The 15,230-nt window shown below is 51.9% G+C and overlaps 5 protein-coding genes across 5 annotated transcripts; 4 read left to right on the forward strand and 1 right to left on the reverse strand.

The window, feature by feature from the left end:
- Positions 1–86: 86 nt before the first annotated feature.
- APUU_11912S (sodium:solute symporter family protein) lies at positions 87–2,267 on the forward strand (the record flags this gene model as incomplete). The annotated part of the gene is made up of 3 exons (XM_041698055.1): positions 87–168; positions 220–1,955; positions 2,025–2,267. The coding sequence occupies 3 exons, from the start codon at positions 87–89 to the stop codon at positions 2,265–2,267; spliced, it is 2,061 nt and encodes a 686-aa protein (XP_041551278.1).
- Positions 2,268–2,888: 621 nt separating this feature from the next.
- APUU_11913A (putative ubiquitin conjugating enzyme (UbcC)) lies at positions 2,889–3,631 on the reverse strand (the record flags this gene model as incomplete). Its single annotated transcript, XM_041698056.1, has 2 exons — positions 2,889–3,376; positions 3,439–3,631. The coding sequence occupies 2 exons, from the start codon at positions 3,629–3,631 to the stop codon at positions 2,889–2,891; spliced, it is 681 nt and encodes a 226-aa protein (XP_041551279.1).
- A 539-nt stretch (positions 3,632–4,170) lies between these two features.
- APUU_11914S (uncharacterized protein) lies at positions 4,171–4,539 on the forward strand (the record flags this gene model as incomplete). Its single annotated transcript, XM_041698057.1, has 1 exon — positions 4,171–4,539. The coding sequence occupies one exon, from the start codon at positions 4,171–4,173 to the stop codon at positions 4,537–4,539; it is 369 nt and encodes a 122-aa protein (XP_041551280.1).
- Positions 4,540–5,059: 520 nt separating this feature from the next.
- APUU_11915S (putative ABC bile acid transporter) lies at positions 5,060–10,103 on the forward strand (the record flags this gene model as incomplete). Its single annotated transcript, XM_041698058.1, has 2 exons — positions 5,060–5,124; positions 5,198–10,103. 2 exons carry the CDS (start codon positions 5,060–5,062, stop codon positions 10,101–10,103), a joined length of 4,971 nt encoding a protein of 1,656 aa, XP_041551281.1.
- A 3,751-nt stretch (positions 10,104–13,854) lies between these two features.
- Positions 13,855–14,922, forward strand: APUU_11916S (uncharacterized protein; the record flags this gene model as incomplete). The annotated part of the gene is made up of 1 exon (XM_041698059.1): positions 13,855–14,922. One exon carries the CDS (start codon positions 13,855–13,857, stop codon positions 14,920–14,922), a length of 1,068 nt encoding a protein of 355 aa, XP_041551282.1.
- Positions 14,923–15,230: the final 308 nt, after the last annotated feature.

Below are 15,230 nucleotides of genomic sequence, written 5' to 3' on the forward strand. Positions count from 1 at the left end.
TGCTGTGATGCGTCGAGATAGAAGTTCAGTTTCTGTCTCTTACGTCGCTCAAGCCTGTAAACAACGAAAAAATACACTGAACGCCAATGTCAGGCCAAGTACCTCCTCCTCTACCTCAGGGTGCAGGATATGGCGTCGTTGTCGGCCTTGGAGTGGCCTTTGCCCTCGGTAAGCTTAACCCCAGTGCGAGAGATGAGAGGCAGAGCTGATTATGTATAGGCATGGTTTGGGTCACCAGAATGTTGAAAAAGACGTTCAATGAGGACGCCAACAGCACCGAAACGTTCATGGTTGCTAATCGGACCATTGGTACGGGCCTTACGTCTTGCGCGGTGATATCGTCCTGGCTGTACAGCTCGGCCTTACTGGGCGCGACCCTCTTGACATACAACTACGGCCTCGCCCTTGGTGTCTGGTGGGGAGCGTCAGCCAGCACGATGATAACGCTGATGGCGTTTCTTGCCATCCAAGCGAAGCGACGTGCTCCCAACGCCCATACGCTCCTGGAGATCATCAAGGTGCGATACGGCAAGTCCGCGCACCAGCTCTGGATCTTTCTCTGCCTGTTGAATAACACGTTTGTGTTCACGAGTATGGTTGTCGGATCGAGTACAAGTGTCAGTGCATTGACGGGCATGGACGTTGTTGCGTCCTCGTACTTGCTTCCTCTCGGGGTGGCTGTATACACCTACTTTGGTGGGCTGAAGGCGACGTTTCTGACGGACTACGTGCACACGTTCATCATCATGATCATCCTCTGCTGGTTCACCATCAAGGTCATCGCCGTGAATGAAATCGGATCCATCGGGGCGCTATTCGACGCCGTCGTCGCAGCCGATAAAGAGAAGCCCGTCGCTGGCAACTACCAGGGCTCCCATCTCACCATGCGCAGCGAGCAATGCTTGTACTTCGGCCTCCTGCATATCACCGGCAACATCGGCGGCGTCCTCATGGACACAGGGTTCTGGCAGAAGGGATTCTCCGCGGACTTCGAGGCCGCAGTCCCAGGATACGTCCTCGGCGGCGTCGCTTCATTCTCCGTGCCCTGGACCTTTGGCACCATCGTCGGCCTCGCAGCCCTAGCCCTCGAGAAGACATCTGCATGGCCGACATTCCCTAACCCCATGACCTCCAGCGAAGTCAGCGCAGGTCTCGTCCTCCCATACGTCGCGCAAGCAGTGGCAGGCAAGGCCGGCGCCGGCGCTATCCTAGTCACAATCTTCATGTCCACGACCTCCATCGCCTCAGCCCAGATGATCGCAACCAGCTCCATCATCTCCTTCGACATCTACGGGACATACGTCAACAAGACACCCACAAACTCCCAGCTCCTTCGGTGGTCGCATATTGGCGTCGTCGCTACATCCTTGTTCATCTCCACCCTCGCAACAGCCTTCCACAAGGGCGGCGTCGACATGTCGTGGCTGCTCTACATGATCGGCCTATTCACCTGCCCCGGCGTGTTCCCGACATGCTTCGCCCTCCTCTGGAAACGCCAGACAAAACAAGCAGCTATCATCTCCCCCATCGTGGGCATGGCCTGTGGACTAGCTGTCTGGTTCGGATCTGCTTATGCCTACTACGGCGAGATCACTATCGCCGCGACGGGGGGGACACTGCCCTGTCTCTTCGGGACTATCACCTCATTCTTCGTCCCGCTTCCAACCACGGTTATTATCTCGCTGCTGCAGAAGCATGAATTCGACTGGGCTGTTCTTGGGCGCATTGAGCAGGTTACCACGGATGAGGGCTCGGCCGAAGACAAAGCCCATGGCACTGACCAGAACAGAGAAGTAAATACAGAAACAGAACAGCCACTCTTCACACCTGAAAAAGCCAAGTATCTCAAGCGCATGAGCCGCTGGGCTGCGTTCTGGGTTATCTTTACAGTCACCGGTCATGCCCTGCTCTGGCCGCTGCCGATGTTTGGATCGAGAATGGTATTCTCGAAAAGTGTGCGTTGCCTTTCCTCCTCCTGGTCTCTTTGTTTGATGGATAACTAGCTAACATATTTATCTGTTCAGTTCTTCATCGCCTGGGTCGTCATCTCGCTGATCTGGCTGTGGTTTACCCTCGTCGTGGCGATCTTCTATCCGCTTATTGATGGCGGGCTGAAGCAGATGTGGGCTGTTCTCCGTGTTGCCAGGAAGAAACTGTTGCGTGAAGATGCTAGCCCTAGCTCTGGTACTGGATTTCAGGGAACGGTTATTGAAAACAGGGCGCTGGATTCCTCTGCGGAGCAGGTTGGTGTTTTGGCGAAGGTTTGACCGTGGTCTCTACCTGGTCGAACAATGGGGTTTAGGGCTGGACTGGGAATGGATAAGTTATAGATTGTTATCATAGTAGAGGATTGTATAGAGTGTTATCATAACTAGATATTAAATTGCGTTTCTTTCTCACCAAAACACGAGGTTATTGCGGGTCTGTGGCTGCTCTTAGAATTGGAGTAAGATGTCAGCTTGACTACTCATCACGCAATTAGAGGCAGGTCTGGAGTGTTGCATTCTCGTCTGTCACGAGTGTTTAGCGTAGATGGTGAGATTGTATATTTCGAGTTTTAAGACATTTACAGGAAACGATCTTAGCCACTGTCCAAGGCTTCTACGCTGGCCATTCAATGGAAAGCTTGGAATGGCTTGAACAAGGTTCATCCCGATTTCTATACCTATTTGTAATGATGAAACTCAATTGTAAAGAGTAAACTATGATGTATCAACGCAATCCTCCTAACGCGAATGCTGGATATCATAATATAGACCGTAAAACACGCCGAAATGCGCCTCGCTATGCCACATGTGCCCGAATTGTATTGAGAAGAAAAACCCTCCGTCCGGACCATTGAAAAGATGAAGCCCATCACCTAAATTGAGTAAGAATCCACTCCTCCCTTACTCATCATCACTCGCCGACTCATCCCCCTGCTCAAACGCATCAGAGTCAATTTCCTCCTGATCACTCCCACTCCCATTAAACATATCATCGTCGGCATCGCTCTCCGCCCAAAAGTCCGAGTCGTCGTGCAGAACCGCCTTACTGGGCGCGCTCTTGATCGTGCTTTCGTGCGTCGGCATCTCAAAGCCCTCGGGGATATCGGCCTTGGAGTCCTCAACGCATTTGCGCACCTTCTCTTTATACTGCTCGGGTTCCTTGCGGAGGAGAACGCCCGCGTCGACGTTTGCGGGGGACGAGACCTCGGCGTCGTCGAGCAGGGACAGGATTGAGATCAGCACGGATTCGACGCGCTGGGCGGGGGACCAGCGCTCGGAGGCGAGTTCGCCGGACATTTCGTCGTCGCCGGGGGAGTGGAGGATTGAGATGCAGAGTTTCCCGTCGGTGTAGATGTTTGGGTGGTAGAGGGGGCGGAGGAAGCGGAATTCTAGGCGGATGTGTTAGTATGGCTGCCTAGAGAAGTGTGTTGTTGGGGGAAGGTATAGGTACCTGGCGGCGAGTATGGGTAGTTTGCAGGGAACTTCATGGCCGCTTTGAAATAGCCGCCGTAGAATAGGGAGTCTGGGTTCAGCACGATGAGACCGATGGTCCAGTTGAAGATGTCGTCGTTCTTCAGTCCGAGATTCACCCACGGCTCTTGCGAGAGAGCCTTGAACTCGTTCATCAGAATACGCTCAGCCATGGTGACGGTGGCAACGAGGGAAGCAGGATGGGGCCGGTCGCTGCAGGCAAAAGGGGCGGTTAAGTAGACGGGACAACAACGGCGCAAAATGGGTGTGAAAGAGTGTTGAGAGTTGAAGATGAGGAAGAGGGACAAAGGGGGGAGAAAAAGCAAAGAAAGCGAGGCGGCTAAGACTAAGAGGCAGATCCGAGATCAGTCATGGCATTGCATTAATTAACCCATTCTTGACAAGCTGAGGCGATCGTGGCGAGGATCCGATAACGGAACGTTCCGGAGTGGCGCTCAAAGGCTCGGCCTTTCCGGGTCTGCCCTCTAAATCTCTGACTGTTGTCGGAAAGCGGGGGAAACGGTCGTTAAGTGGGGATTCATGCAGCAGTGCTTTTTCTCTGCTAATGTATATAATCCTGAGTATTCTAGCCTCTCCTGCTATCTACAGTACGACGGTGCTCGTGTCTGTGCGCCCATGGGGACCTCCATCGCGATACCCTCGGACCCAATAAACGGTGTAGACGGCAGGTGAGAGTGTCACGAGCAGGAGGATGCAGGATGCACGCACTAGCTGGGTTTCTTTTGCAACCTTTGCTCCAATTTGCCAATCTGCTCCCATCCTTGACCGAGTGACCGTCGTCCCGACCTTATCAATCTGGCCGGTTTGCGGTCTGCGGTCTGCGGTCGGCTGGAGTGCGGAGCGGAAAACGACGCAGCACGCTGGGGACCTCAAGGCTCAGGCAGTTGTGGATGAGAACCAGGACCAGGTTCCAGAATCCAGCCTTCAGGTTCGCAAGTGGAGTGTCCTGGGTTTGAGCTTGGGGAGCATCTTTTCCCAAACTGGCGTTCAATTTGGGCGGCTGGTTCGAGTCATCTTAGCTTGGACCATCACCACATATGGCGTAGCACGACGTTGCTGAGAGGGCGATTGAATCGATTGACTCATCGCCAGCCCAGGCAGTTCCTTGCGCCAGAGCTCCGCAGATAGACGCAAATGAATGATACGGGCACTCGATTTGGTTAGAAGAGAGAGAAACCACTGAGGTGGGCGGTGACGGCCCACTTCCGGTCTGTGATGTCCCACTTCTCTTACTAAACGGCTGGAGTCGCCGTCTCATCCTTCCTGCCCATCGCTTCTGCCTCCCGACCTCACGTCTTTGTCAATTGTCGGCGGGTATTCTTTGACTTTCTTTGTTGCAATAATCCGCCAGGGCTAGAGAATCAATCGTATTCGCTATCGTCTTTATTGCATATCCCGCCGCTTGGTCATGTTTGCCTCGCCGCTCGTTCTAAGCTTGGCTACGATCTAGAACCGCGACCAGCTCCCGGAAAAGTCTGTCCTGGCCACCCTGGCTGCGCGTGCCGTCCGGCCTTTAAAAAGAGACGGGCTTTTACCCAGGGATTTCGCCTTTGCGGTTTTTGTCGTGCTTTGCGACCGACATGATCCCGCAATGCGACGGGCCCGTATGGGCAATCGATGATCTTTCTCGCTGTTTTCAACGCAGGTAAGTTCTTTCAATGAATAAACTTGGGGAGAGAAACTTCACTGACAATTTCCTTTCTTCTTTGCTTTAATAGATATTTGCAAGAAATCTTACCGCTTTCCGCATGTGCCGTTTCGCTTCTACTGATCGTGACCCGCGTTGCCTATCATTATGTCTTCTCACGAAAGAGCTTCTCATACACACTTCTCCCGAGCGATGATGCTGGAAATACACAGGATTCAAGGGAAGCCGAAGACCTGGCGGAGGAGTCGGACCCAATGCTCCTCAAAGCCGCCCGACTTGAGCAGCCGCATTTCGAGCTCGACCGCCCCCGCGGCGAGATCGCCTTCGTTGCCTTGGAAGCTGCGGCTTTAGTTGGAGAGGTCGTCGTGCTTGTGCTGGTTCTGTCGTCAGATGCCTGGGGCCACGATGGCCGTGTTTCGGCTGTGGCTCGGTTGACTTCCTGGAGTTATCTGCTGTTCCTGGTTCTGGTACGACTGCTCCTCTCGGTCCGCCATCTGCATTCGTCGGCTAGACTCTGGAACCATACGGCTACACTCTATGGACTACAGTGGCTATTCACTGTATTCGTGTTCCGGTCGTCCGTCATTCACCCTATATCGAAGCGCGGCATGACTTTATCCGCGATCGAATTCTCGTTGTCGAGCTTCCTTCTGCTGCTCGCTTTAACTACGCGGAGAGGAAACAAATCCGTTCTAGTTCCTCATGAGGAAGGGTTGGAACCCGCCAGGCATCCACTTGCGAGCTTACTGTCCTTGGCGACGTTTTCTTGGTTGGACCCGCTCATTCTCAAGGGCTATCGACAAGCGCTCGAGTTGGAAGACGTCTGGAATCTGACCGCGTCGCAAAAGGCTTCTACGGTTCTGGAGGATTTCCGTCGGAAACAGTACAAGGGCCCTTTGGTAGTCAAGCTGCTGCGCTACTTTTCTGGTACTATTTTGATACAAGGTGCATGGACTATATTCTCCAACCTATTCACATACTTGCCCACTCTTCTTCTTAAGGCTATCCTGGAGTATGTCGAGGATCCGAGATCAACCACGCGAAATGCCGCCTGGCTGTATGCCGTGCTTCTGTTTGTATCAGCAGCTACGCAGGGTATTGCCGACGGGCAATCTCTCTGGATCGGTCGCCGGATGGGCGTGAAGCTTCGCGCCATTATAATCGGTGAGATCTATGCCAAGGCGCTGAGACGAAAGGCCGGACCCTCGACCGATGCAGCTGCAAATGCAAGTGATGAAAAGGTTCCCGACAAAAAGAAGCGACGCTTCCTCTCTTTTGGCCGTAAGAAGAAGAAGGCCGCCACCGACCCGGAGAACGATACCTCCAACAAGAAGGAGTCTGTGGAAGACGTTGATGCATCTGCCAATATCGGAACCATCATCAACCTTATGGCCATCGATTCTTTCAAGGTTAGCGAAGTGGGTGCCTATCTACACTTTCTCTGGGCCAGTGTGCCCACGCAGATTATCATTGCGGTTACTCTTCTATATAGCTTGCTGGGTTTCAGTTCTTTCGCTGGTATCATCATGATGGTTCTCATGCTTCCCATTAACCTGATCATCGCCAAGAAGTTTTCGAAGCTGCAGAACCAAATTCTGAAAGGAACCGACGCGCGCATTCACTCGACGAACGAGATTCTTCAGAATATTCGCATCATCAAGTACTTTTCATGGGAGGAACGATTCCAGGACATTGTAAACGAAAAGCGCCGAGCTGAACTTCGAGCTTTGAAGTACCGCTATGTTCTCTGGTCTACTGCAGCTACCATTTGGTATGGGACACCGATTATGATCACCTTCGCCTCGTTCTTCCTCTACACTGTGGTCGAAGGGAAGAAATTGACCCCCTCTATTGCGTTCCCGGCCCTTTCCATGTTCTCTCTGCTCCGTATCCCTCTGGACCAGCTCGCCGACATGGTGGCGCACGTGCAGGAATCGAAGGTTTCCCTGGATCGTGTTGACAAATACCTCAACGAAGACGAAACAGATAAGTACAAGCAGCTAGCAGATGAGGACGCCTCGGAGCCTAGGATTGCCCTGGAAAATGCCACCCTCACTTGGGGAACCGGCAAGAAGAATCAAAATGGCGAGCAAGACGAGACCTTCCGTTTAATCGACGTCGACGTGGAGTTTTTAATCGGAAAGTTGAACATCATTGCTGGTCAGACTGGCTCAGGGAAGACATCTTTGTTGATGGCTTTACTGGGAGAAATGAAGCTTCTGGAAGGAAGGGTTTATCTGCCTGGGGGCACAGCTAACCGAGCCGAGTTGCCCGTTGATCCCCGTACAGGTCTCATTGAGAGCGTGGCTTACTGTGCGCAGGAAGCATGGCTTGTCAACGACACCATCAAGGAAAACATCACCTTTGCCTCCCCGTTTGACGAGTGCCGTTATAATGCCGTGATCAAGGCCTGCGCTTTGGAGCGTGATTTGCAAATTTTGGATTCGGGTGATGAAACCCTTGTTGGAGAGAAGGGCATTGGTCTGTCCGGTGGACAAAAGCAGAGAATTTCTCTTGCCCGTGCCATCTACAGCAAGGCCCGTCACATTCTTCTGGATGATTGTCTCAGCGCTGTTGACTCACACACTGCCAAACACATCTTCCGAGAGGCACTGAGTGGCCCTCTGATGATGAACCGGACTTGTATTCTTGTGACCCACAATATTGCCCTGACTGCTCCTTATGCCGACTTGATCGTTGCCGTTGATAATGGTAAGATTAGCTTCAATGGCCGACCAGACGAGCCGGGGGCTTCCAAGGCTCTTGGTGAGGAACTCATCAAGTCACGGCCCGGGTCTCGGGCTAGCTCTACTCCCGCTCGATCTCGCAGACCCTCCGATCTCGCCCTCGATACTCACGCTACTAATGGTACAACTAACGGAACTCCCGGTAAAACGGTCCAAAAATCAGCTACAGCCAAGTCTAGGTTGGCAGAGGCGAAGTCTGTTGGCAGCATCAAATGGCCAATCATCAAGATGTATCTTCTCGCCATGGGGCCCTGGTATTACTGGGTGGTTGCGGCCGTTGTCTTTACTCTGCAGCAACTCGGCTCTGTGTCGACCAACATCTGGATTCGACAGTGGGCAAACTCGTATGGGACTGACGAGGTCAAAGTTGATAACGAGGGTACCTATGCTGCTATGTCCCAATTCAAGCTCCCGTCGTTCAACGTTCTCAGTGTCCCACGTTCTTTTAGCCTAGCGCCTCAGCTTGGTACGCAGGCGACGGACTCTGGCAACGATGTGAACGTCACGTACTACCTTGGTATTTATGCTCTGCTAGGTGTCCTCTACATCGCCATCTCGGCAACCAGGGAAGGTGTACTGTTTTGGGGCTCCTTGCACGCGTCTCGCAAAATCCACAAGCGTCTTCTCAAGACAGTCATGCACGCCAAGTTCAAGTTCTTCGATTCGACACCACTTGGTCAGCTCATGAACCGGTTCTCCAAGGACGTTGAAGCCATTGATCAAGAAGTTGCGCCTGTCGCGATTGGTGCGCTCCACAGTTTGGCATCCGTCATTATGATTGTGATTTTGATCTCGATCATCACCCCTGGATTTTTGGTGGCCGCCGTTTTCATCACAATGGTCTACTTCGCCCTGGGAGCCGTGTATCTGAACGCGTCTCGTGATATGAAGCGTCTGGAGTCCGTCCAGCGGAGCCCGTTGTATCAACAATTCGGTGAGACACTTAACGGTATTGTGACTATCCGCGCTTACGGCGATGGCCCGAGATTCCTTGTCGACAACCACCAGCGTATTAATTCCTACAATCGACCTCACATCTATCTCTGGGCTGCGAATAGATGGCTTGCGTTCCGTGTTGATATCACCGGAGCCCTGGTGTCCTTTGTGACCGCGTCGTTTATCCTATTGAACATTGGAAAAATTGATGCAGGTGCCGCGGGTCTTTCCCTGACATACGCGGTGACATTCACGGAGAACGTCTTGTGGTTGGTTCGTCTCTACTCCGAGGTTCAACAAAGCATGAACTCTGTCGAGCGAGTTAAGGAGTACCTAGATGTGGAACAGGAAGCGCCTCCAGTCATCGAGGATGCACGGCCGCCTGCCGACTGGCCTACTCACGGCACTGTCCAGTTTTCCAGTTATACCACTCGATACCGCACCGACCTTGATCCAGTGCTGCGCGAAGTCTCATTTACAGTGCAGTCAGGAGAAAAGGTTGGAATTGTTGGTCGTACTGGTGCCGGAAAGAGTTCTCTTGCCCTCGCTCTTTTCCGCGGCCTGGAGGCTGAGAATGGACAAATCAACATCGATGGCGTAGACATTGGCAGTATTGGATTGAAGGACTTGCGAGAAGCCATTACTATCGTTCCTCAAGACCCGACTCTCTTTACTGGAACGATCAGAAGTAACCTGGATCCGTTTGGTCACTTTACCGACGAGCAAATCTTCACTGCCATCCGCCGTGTGCATCTAATCAGCTCCGGGACCTCTGGCACGGCGACACCGATGACGGCCAGCACTTTGACCCTCTGCTCGACCCCCACGTCTGAAACTAACGCAGCTCCTGGCCCTATCCTCGACAACAAGAACATCTTCCACAACCTCGAGAGCCCTGTATCCGAGTCTGGTTCCAACCTGTCCCAAGGCCAACGACAACTGTTGTGCCTTGCCCGAGCTCTCCTCAAGAACCCCAAGGTCCTGATGATGGACGAAGCCACCGCCTCTATTGACTATACAACAGACGCCAAGATCCAAGAGACCCTCCGTGAGCTCCGCGACAACACAATCATCACCATCGCTCATCGTTTGCAAACAATCATTGACTACGACAAGGTCCTGGTCCTTGACCACGGCCAGGTGGTCGAATTCGACCATCCCTGGACTCTTGTCAACAAGAACGGCGGCCTTTTCCGCAGCATGTGCGAGAACAGCGGAAACATGGATACGTTACTGGACCTGGCGAAGAAGGCGTGGGACCAGAAGCGCTTCGTTTTTGATGATCATGCTTAGACTTGAACTTCATTCAGTCACCCCGACTTATACATACATCCATACATACGTGTTTTTACTATACTAGCACTTTGATACTGCGGTCGGCCTAATATCCTTATTCATTGTTCCAATTCCCTCCCTCGCTGCCTTAATTGTACCTACCATCATTTTGGCTTCTTTTCAAAAGTTTGGTACATACATTTTGGGGATACACTTCTGGCGTTTGGTCTGCACTTACTTTATTAAGATAGTCAATCGATTCGTTAGATCTTTCTGATTGTTAAGTAGTAATGTAGGCATTGTTTAACTGTTCCATATAACACAGCCATATCCGCAAGGTTTCCCCTGCATTCTGTTTTCTTTCCAGAGTCCACGAACCTTCGTATTAGAGGACGATTAATCCTCCTCCCCCAAGGGTCTGTGCTCATTCCTTTTATTACACTTTGTCTACACCTCCTTTCCCGACGCTGTCACACGAAGGCGTCTTCCAACGAAAGAAAACTGACCTTGTCTCTAGCGCTCAACAACAAGACTACTTCTCATTCAACGAGAAACAGACAGATAGACGGATGGTGCGGCGCCACCACTGTAGATCACTGTTATTTATTATCTCGTGATACAATGGAACGACTGTTCCCTATCTAAACAGTCCTTTCCATATCAAACCTAAGCTGTATTGCCTGCCTGGCCAGCGTCATAGGGGGCGGGGCTTCGGAAAGTTTATGGCGTTAACGATGCGCGCGGTGCGAGCTTGATTAAGTTGGAGGAACAAATAGAATCGTAGTTCAGAGACTGGGGTTCTTTGGATATTTGATAGGGTAACTAGGGTTTGGCCGTTGGGACGTGCGCTGGCTGGAATACTCGCAAGATATATAATATATTACCAGGGCACGTCGGCTTGTTTCCGACAGATTTTTTCTCGAATCCTGTCTATGGACACAAGGCTGCCGTTGTACGAGATTGTGGGACCTATATGGATAGGAGAAGTAATACTGTAGCGAATTGGATATAGATATAGGAAAGTCTTCAGATTGTTATTTCATCATGTGAGCTGGAGAGCCCTGGTTATCGGTGTATCTCATTGGCTTGTACAAGAAGTGCATCGGTTTAGACTACAGCTGGGCTGGGTTTTAGATAAAAAGAAGAGGAGTATCTCAATTTGGAGATGCATTTGAGAATGCCGGATTCTGGCAGTCCGATTTCTCGCAGCAACATTCCAAGTCCATCGGTCTGTCAGAGGTACGGTCCGTGCCCAGATACAGCGTCGTGAGTACACATCCAGCCAGCAGTGCCGGCTGCAGTGAAGCATATCTCAGTGGTCTGGTCTGGTATGCAGGCCAGATGCTCGGATGACTATGGTAGATCTTTTCACTGCATGAAGGAAGCGGGGGAGAGAATGGAAGCTTTTGTTGTTGCTGCTGCCTATGGGCGCTCCGCGCTCCTGATCGTACGCGCTTTGACATTCGAAATGGATACCTTCGCCCAAGACCTCACTGGTTCGGTGTCCAAGGCTTGATTGTAGCCTATTAGATAAAGACGCTTTACGGCTGGTGGACGTTGTTGACCAACTGTGCTGCCCCTAGATGCCCAGACAGACAGACAGACGGGCCCGTTCTGCTTTCCCCCTGCTGATATTTGGGGTTCACAGTGTTTAATGATCCTGGCTGGTTCTCGACGCTTCGATTTAGCTGTTTGGAGGAATCATGAAGACACTATGATGCAGAGATCCGAGAAATCCGTCACACATGTGATCTAGCCAGCTCGTTGCGTCTTCACGGCCAGGTAGCCAACCGTTCCCAGGAGTATGTATGATATCGCCCTTGAGCAGGAAGAGAGAGAGTGCAAATTGAGGTCAAATAGCTCTCACCGGTAGGCCCCCATTTGGTTCGCCGTCAATAATTCCTGCAGCTGGGGGGCAAAAGGACGGGCGAGTCCTCAACCGGGCTACAGCAGTGACAATGTATGTTCCAGAACTGGGCTACCCTGAGTCTTGACGAACATCAATAAACAGCTTTCATGCAAAGTCTTGATATATTTATAGTTTCTGTTTTAAACTGTAGGCTTTCATTATCTTGACCCTCAACCATCTCAACTTGAAGTCAACCCAACAAGTCAACCCAACAATACTTGCCCAGTATGATGGAGTCAAAAGGCCATACTGGGTCACTTTCTTAGTCTCGTCCATGCACCAGGTGTTATTCTTGTCGGCGGAAAGTTGCACAGGAGGGGCCGGCATCGCCACTGCTCAGGCAAAAGTCCCAATGCTCGTGTCGGGACAGACCAGTCGATAGGCGCAACAGACCCAGCCCACTCCTGAGATCCCCAAATCCAAAACAATCTAAAGCACCAGTCAGAGTATCCCCCGGGAATTGCCGGATCGACCTCTGCCCGTGATCACGGCTTTGACTTCCAGCCCCGAGAACAGCGTAAGTCGGCGCCTGGCATTTCCTGGGTTGCACGGCAGGCAGAGGACGCGAGATGGAATCAAGGAAGGTTTAGGCTAGAAGGATGTCTGTGCGTGTGCACATTCATCACAGCAGTTTCAGCGAAAGGACTACCAATAGTCGTGGGTATAGCCTATCAGACCTTCTATCTGCCTTTCATTATCGTGAGGGGAAGGTGTATTTGAGGCTTCTGCGAGAGGATTGTGGGCCATGTTTGAAATCAGTCTTCTGGTAGGACGATTGCATCTCTCACCTTTTCACCCTTGGGGGTATGCTGCGCTATTTGTCCATGGGAGCTGAGTGGCTTGGGAGTGGGTAGTCTTGATGTCCTAGTTGAGATTCAGACTTGACTCCCCCAAGCCAGTCTCCAGGAGATTACGAGTGTATCTTGTATCTGATCAAGCTGAAGGTCGTAATATGAAGCTGGCTCATACCGATTTTCTTCGAAATCGTGGGGAGCAGATGACGACTCAACACTGGACAAGACAGAACGTAGCGCCACTTCCTGAGATCAGTGCACGGACACCTGTCATCGATGAAGTAAAATGTAAGACGAAGATACGATTGCACATGCTCTTGTTGTATCCCCAGCGGCGATCGAGGGGACCGCAACGATGGCGCACGCAATCGCAGCACAGAACCAGCCCATCCAACCACCCACTCATGCGCCTGCAAGTCGAGGGTCCAGTTGCCTGCACGAGAAGAGGGCTCAGACTGACGCGGTCCTTTTCAGAATGTGTCTGGCTAATCCTGACCCCGGTAAAGGCAGGCGTGTGCGTCAACGACTGCTGGGCTTCTGTGCTGACAGAATATACCTGGGCTCATTGTATCTACAATGCAGCGCCAGCCTTCACTTGCTCCAATCTATGCATGAGCTAGATGTGATCTATGCTCTGAATTATATACGTGGACGAGTGATGCTTTTATTAACGTTGAGACGCTTCTTTGCTTTCCCACGGTACACCATCTGAGGTTGTCAACGACGCCATGGACCCAGCCTCGTAGGTATGCTCTCCCCTCGTTGATAGCAGAGGAACTAAGACTTGGAAGACATACGAACTCAAAAAGACCGCCCAAACTGAGATCGGCCTGCAATGAATGCCACGCGGCCAAGGTATGCCTTTCCCACTACATCTATTCCACTGGTGTATCTGATATAGTGTCAGGTTCGCTGCTCTGGCGAGAAGACAGGCTGTCAACGCTGCTCCAACCTGCGCCTCAAATGTGCCTTTTCCATCTCGCGAATCGGTAAAGTGCCTGGAAAACGGAGTAAAGCAAACCGCGTCGCTGCTACGACTGCGCCCTTCTCGAGCTCGTCCTCCTCGATGTCGACCCCGATGATGTCCCCTCCGCTTCTCACGACAACTCGTACATTTGAAGACACTGGGTCCTACGGACGACATAATATACCGGTCTCTACGACTTGTTATCCATTCACCCAGGAGTACTCGACCGGCGTGCTCCCGCTCGCGAGCGAAGCAGCCTACGCCCATTCACCACCAGGCTATCCTGCCCCGAATCAAGAAGATCTATCCAACCTGAACGGCCTGTGTTGGACAGCAGAGCTCGATCAGCTGGGCGATCCGGGTCTTCTAAGCCCTGACTGGGAGATTGACGCGCACGACGAATCCATACCCTCCCAGCCCGCAGCCACCATATCTACATCAACCTACGCAGCCTCTCTCCCAGAGGAAAAGAAGAATAACATCCCAAAGGCATACCCATCCCCAATCAACACATTTCCCTCTTCCGCGCAGTACCCTGTATACCTCAGCCTCCTCCACAGCATCGACCACACGATCCAGTTCTCGCAGGCCTGCAAGTCTCCCAGCGCGATATCAGAACACATGTCCCTGTCCATGTCGATGTCAATGTCCACAACACCCACGCTAGATTCCACCCTCGTCGCCAGCCAGCGATACCTCACAACTCTGCTCCAGATCACCGAGAGCCCCGGCTTCACGCAGCCCTACAACGAGGAACACCTGCTCTTCTCGGTGGCGCTGGACAAGATGATACTCCTGTTAAGTCTTGGCTACGCGGAGTTCAGGCGGAGGATGGAGATATACAAGACCATGGGGATGGGGATGGGGTGGGCCCGGTACGGCGCGTTTGAGATGGATGTTGTGGAGCAGATGGCGCTTTGCCGGAGGGTTTTTGTCGAAGAGGTTAAACGGGCGAGGGTTTGCTTGGGGAGATTGGTGGAGGCGATGGGGTATATCTCGATTCCTGCGTCTGGATCTGTGTCTGTTTCTATGTCTGTGTCTGTGTCTGTGTCTTCGTCGCCTGGGAGACATGAGGGGCTGTGTGAGGAGATGAGGAGGAGGCTTGAGGGTTTGCTGGATGAGCTTGAACGGGACCAGAGTATTCAGGGTGTGCATTTGGTTGGGTGATTGTTTCATTGAGTGTTCTTCTGCTTTTATTCTCGATATCAGATTGCGTATACATTGGACTAATCATATGTTCAATCATCCACCCCAAGGAATACGTAGTGCCAGATACTCGCAGTTATTTGAGAGTAGGGCTATCGCCAAACTGGATATCTCTAATAGAACTTTCTCTAAGGGTTAAATTCCTTTATTTCTTCATATCGTTGTGTTTCGCACGGGTTCACTCGGATAGACCGACGACACCACGGCGTGTTGGAATTATCATGACGACTACAAACAAAACAAAACGCCTCCATCGGTCTAGATCGAAT

Source organism: Aspergillus puulaauensis, chromosome 1, assembly GCF_016861865.1.
Source record: "Aspergillus puulaauensis MK2 DNA, chromosome 1, nearly complete sequence".
In the NCBI taxonomy this organism is placed as follows: Eukaryota; Fungi; Ascomycota; class Eurotiomycetes; order Eurotiales; family Aspergillaceae; genus Aspergillus; species Aspergillus puulaauensis.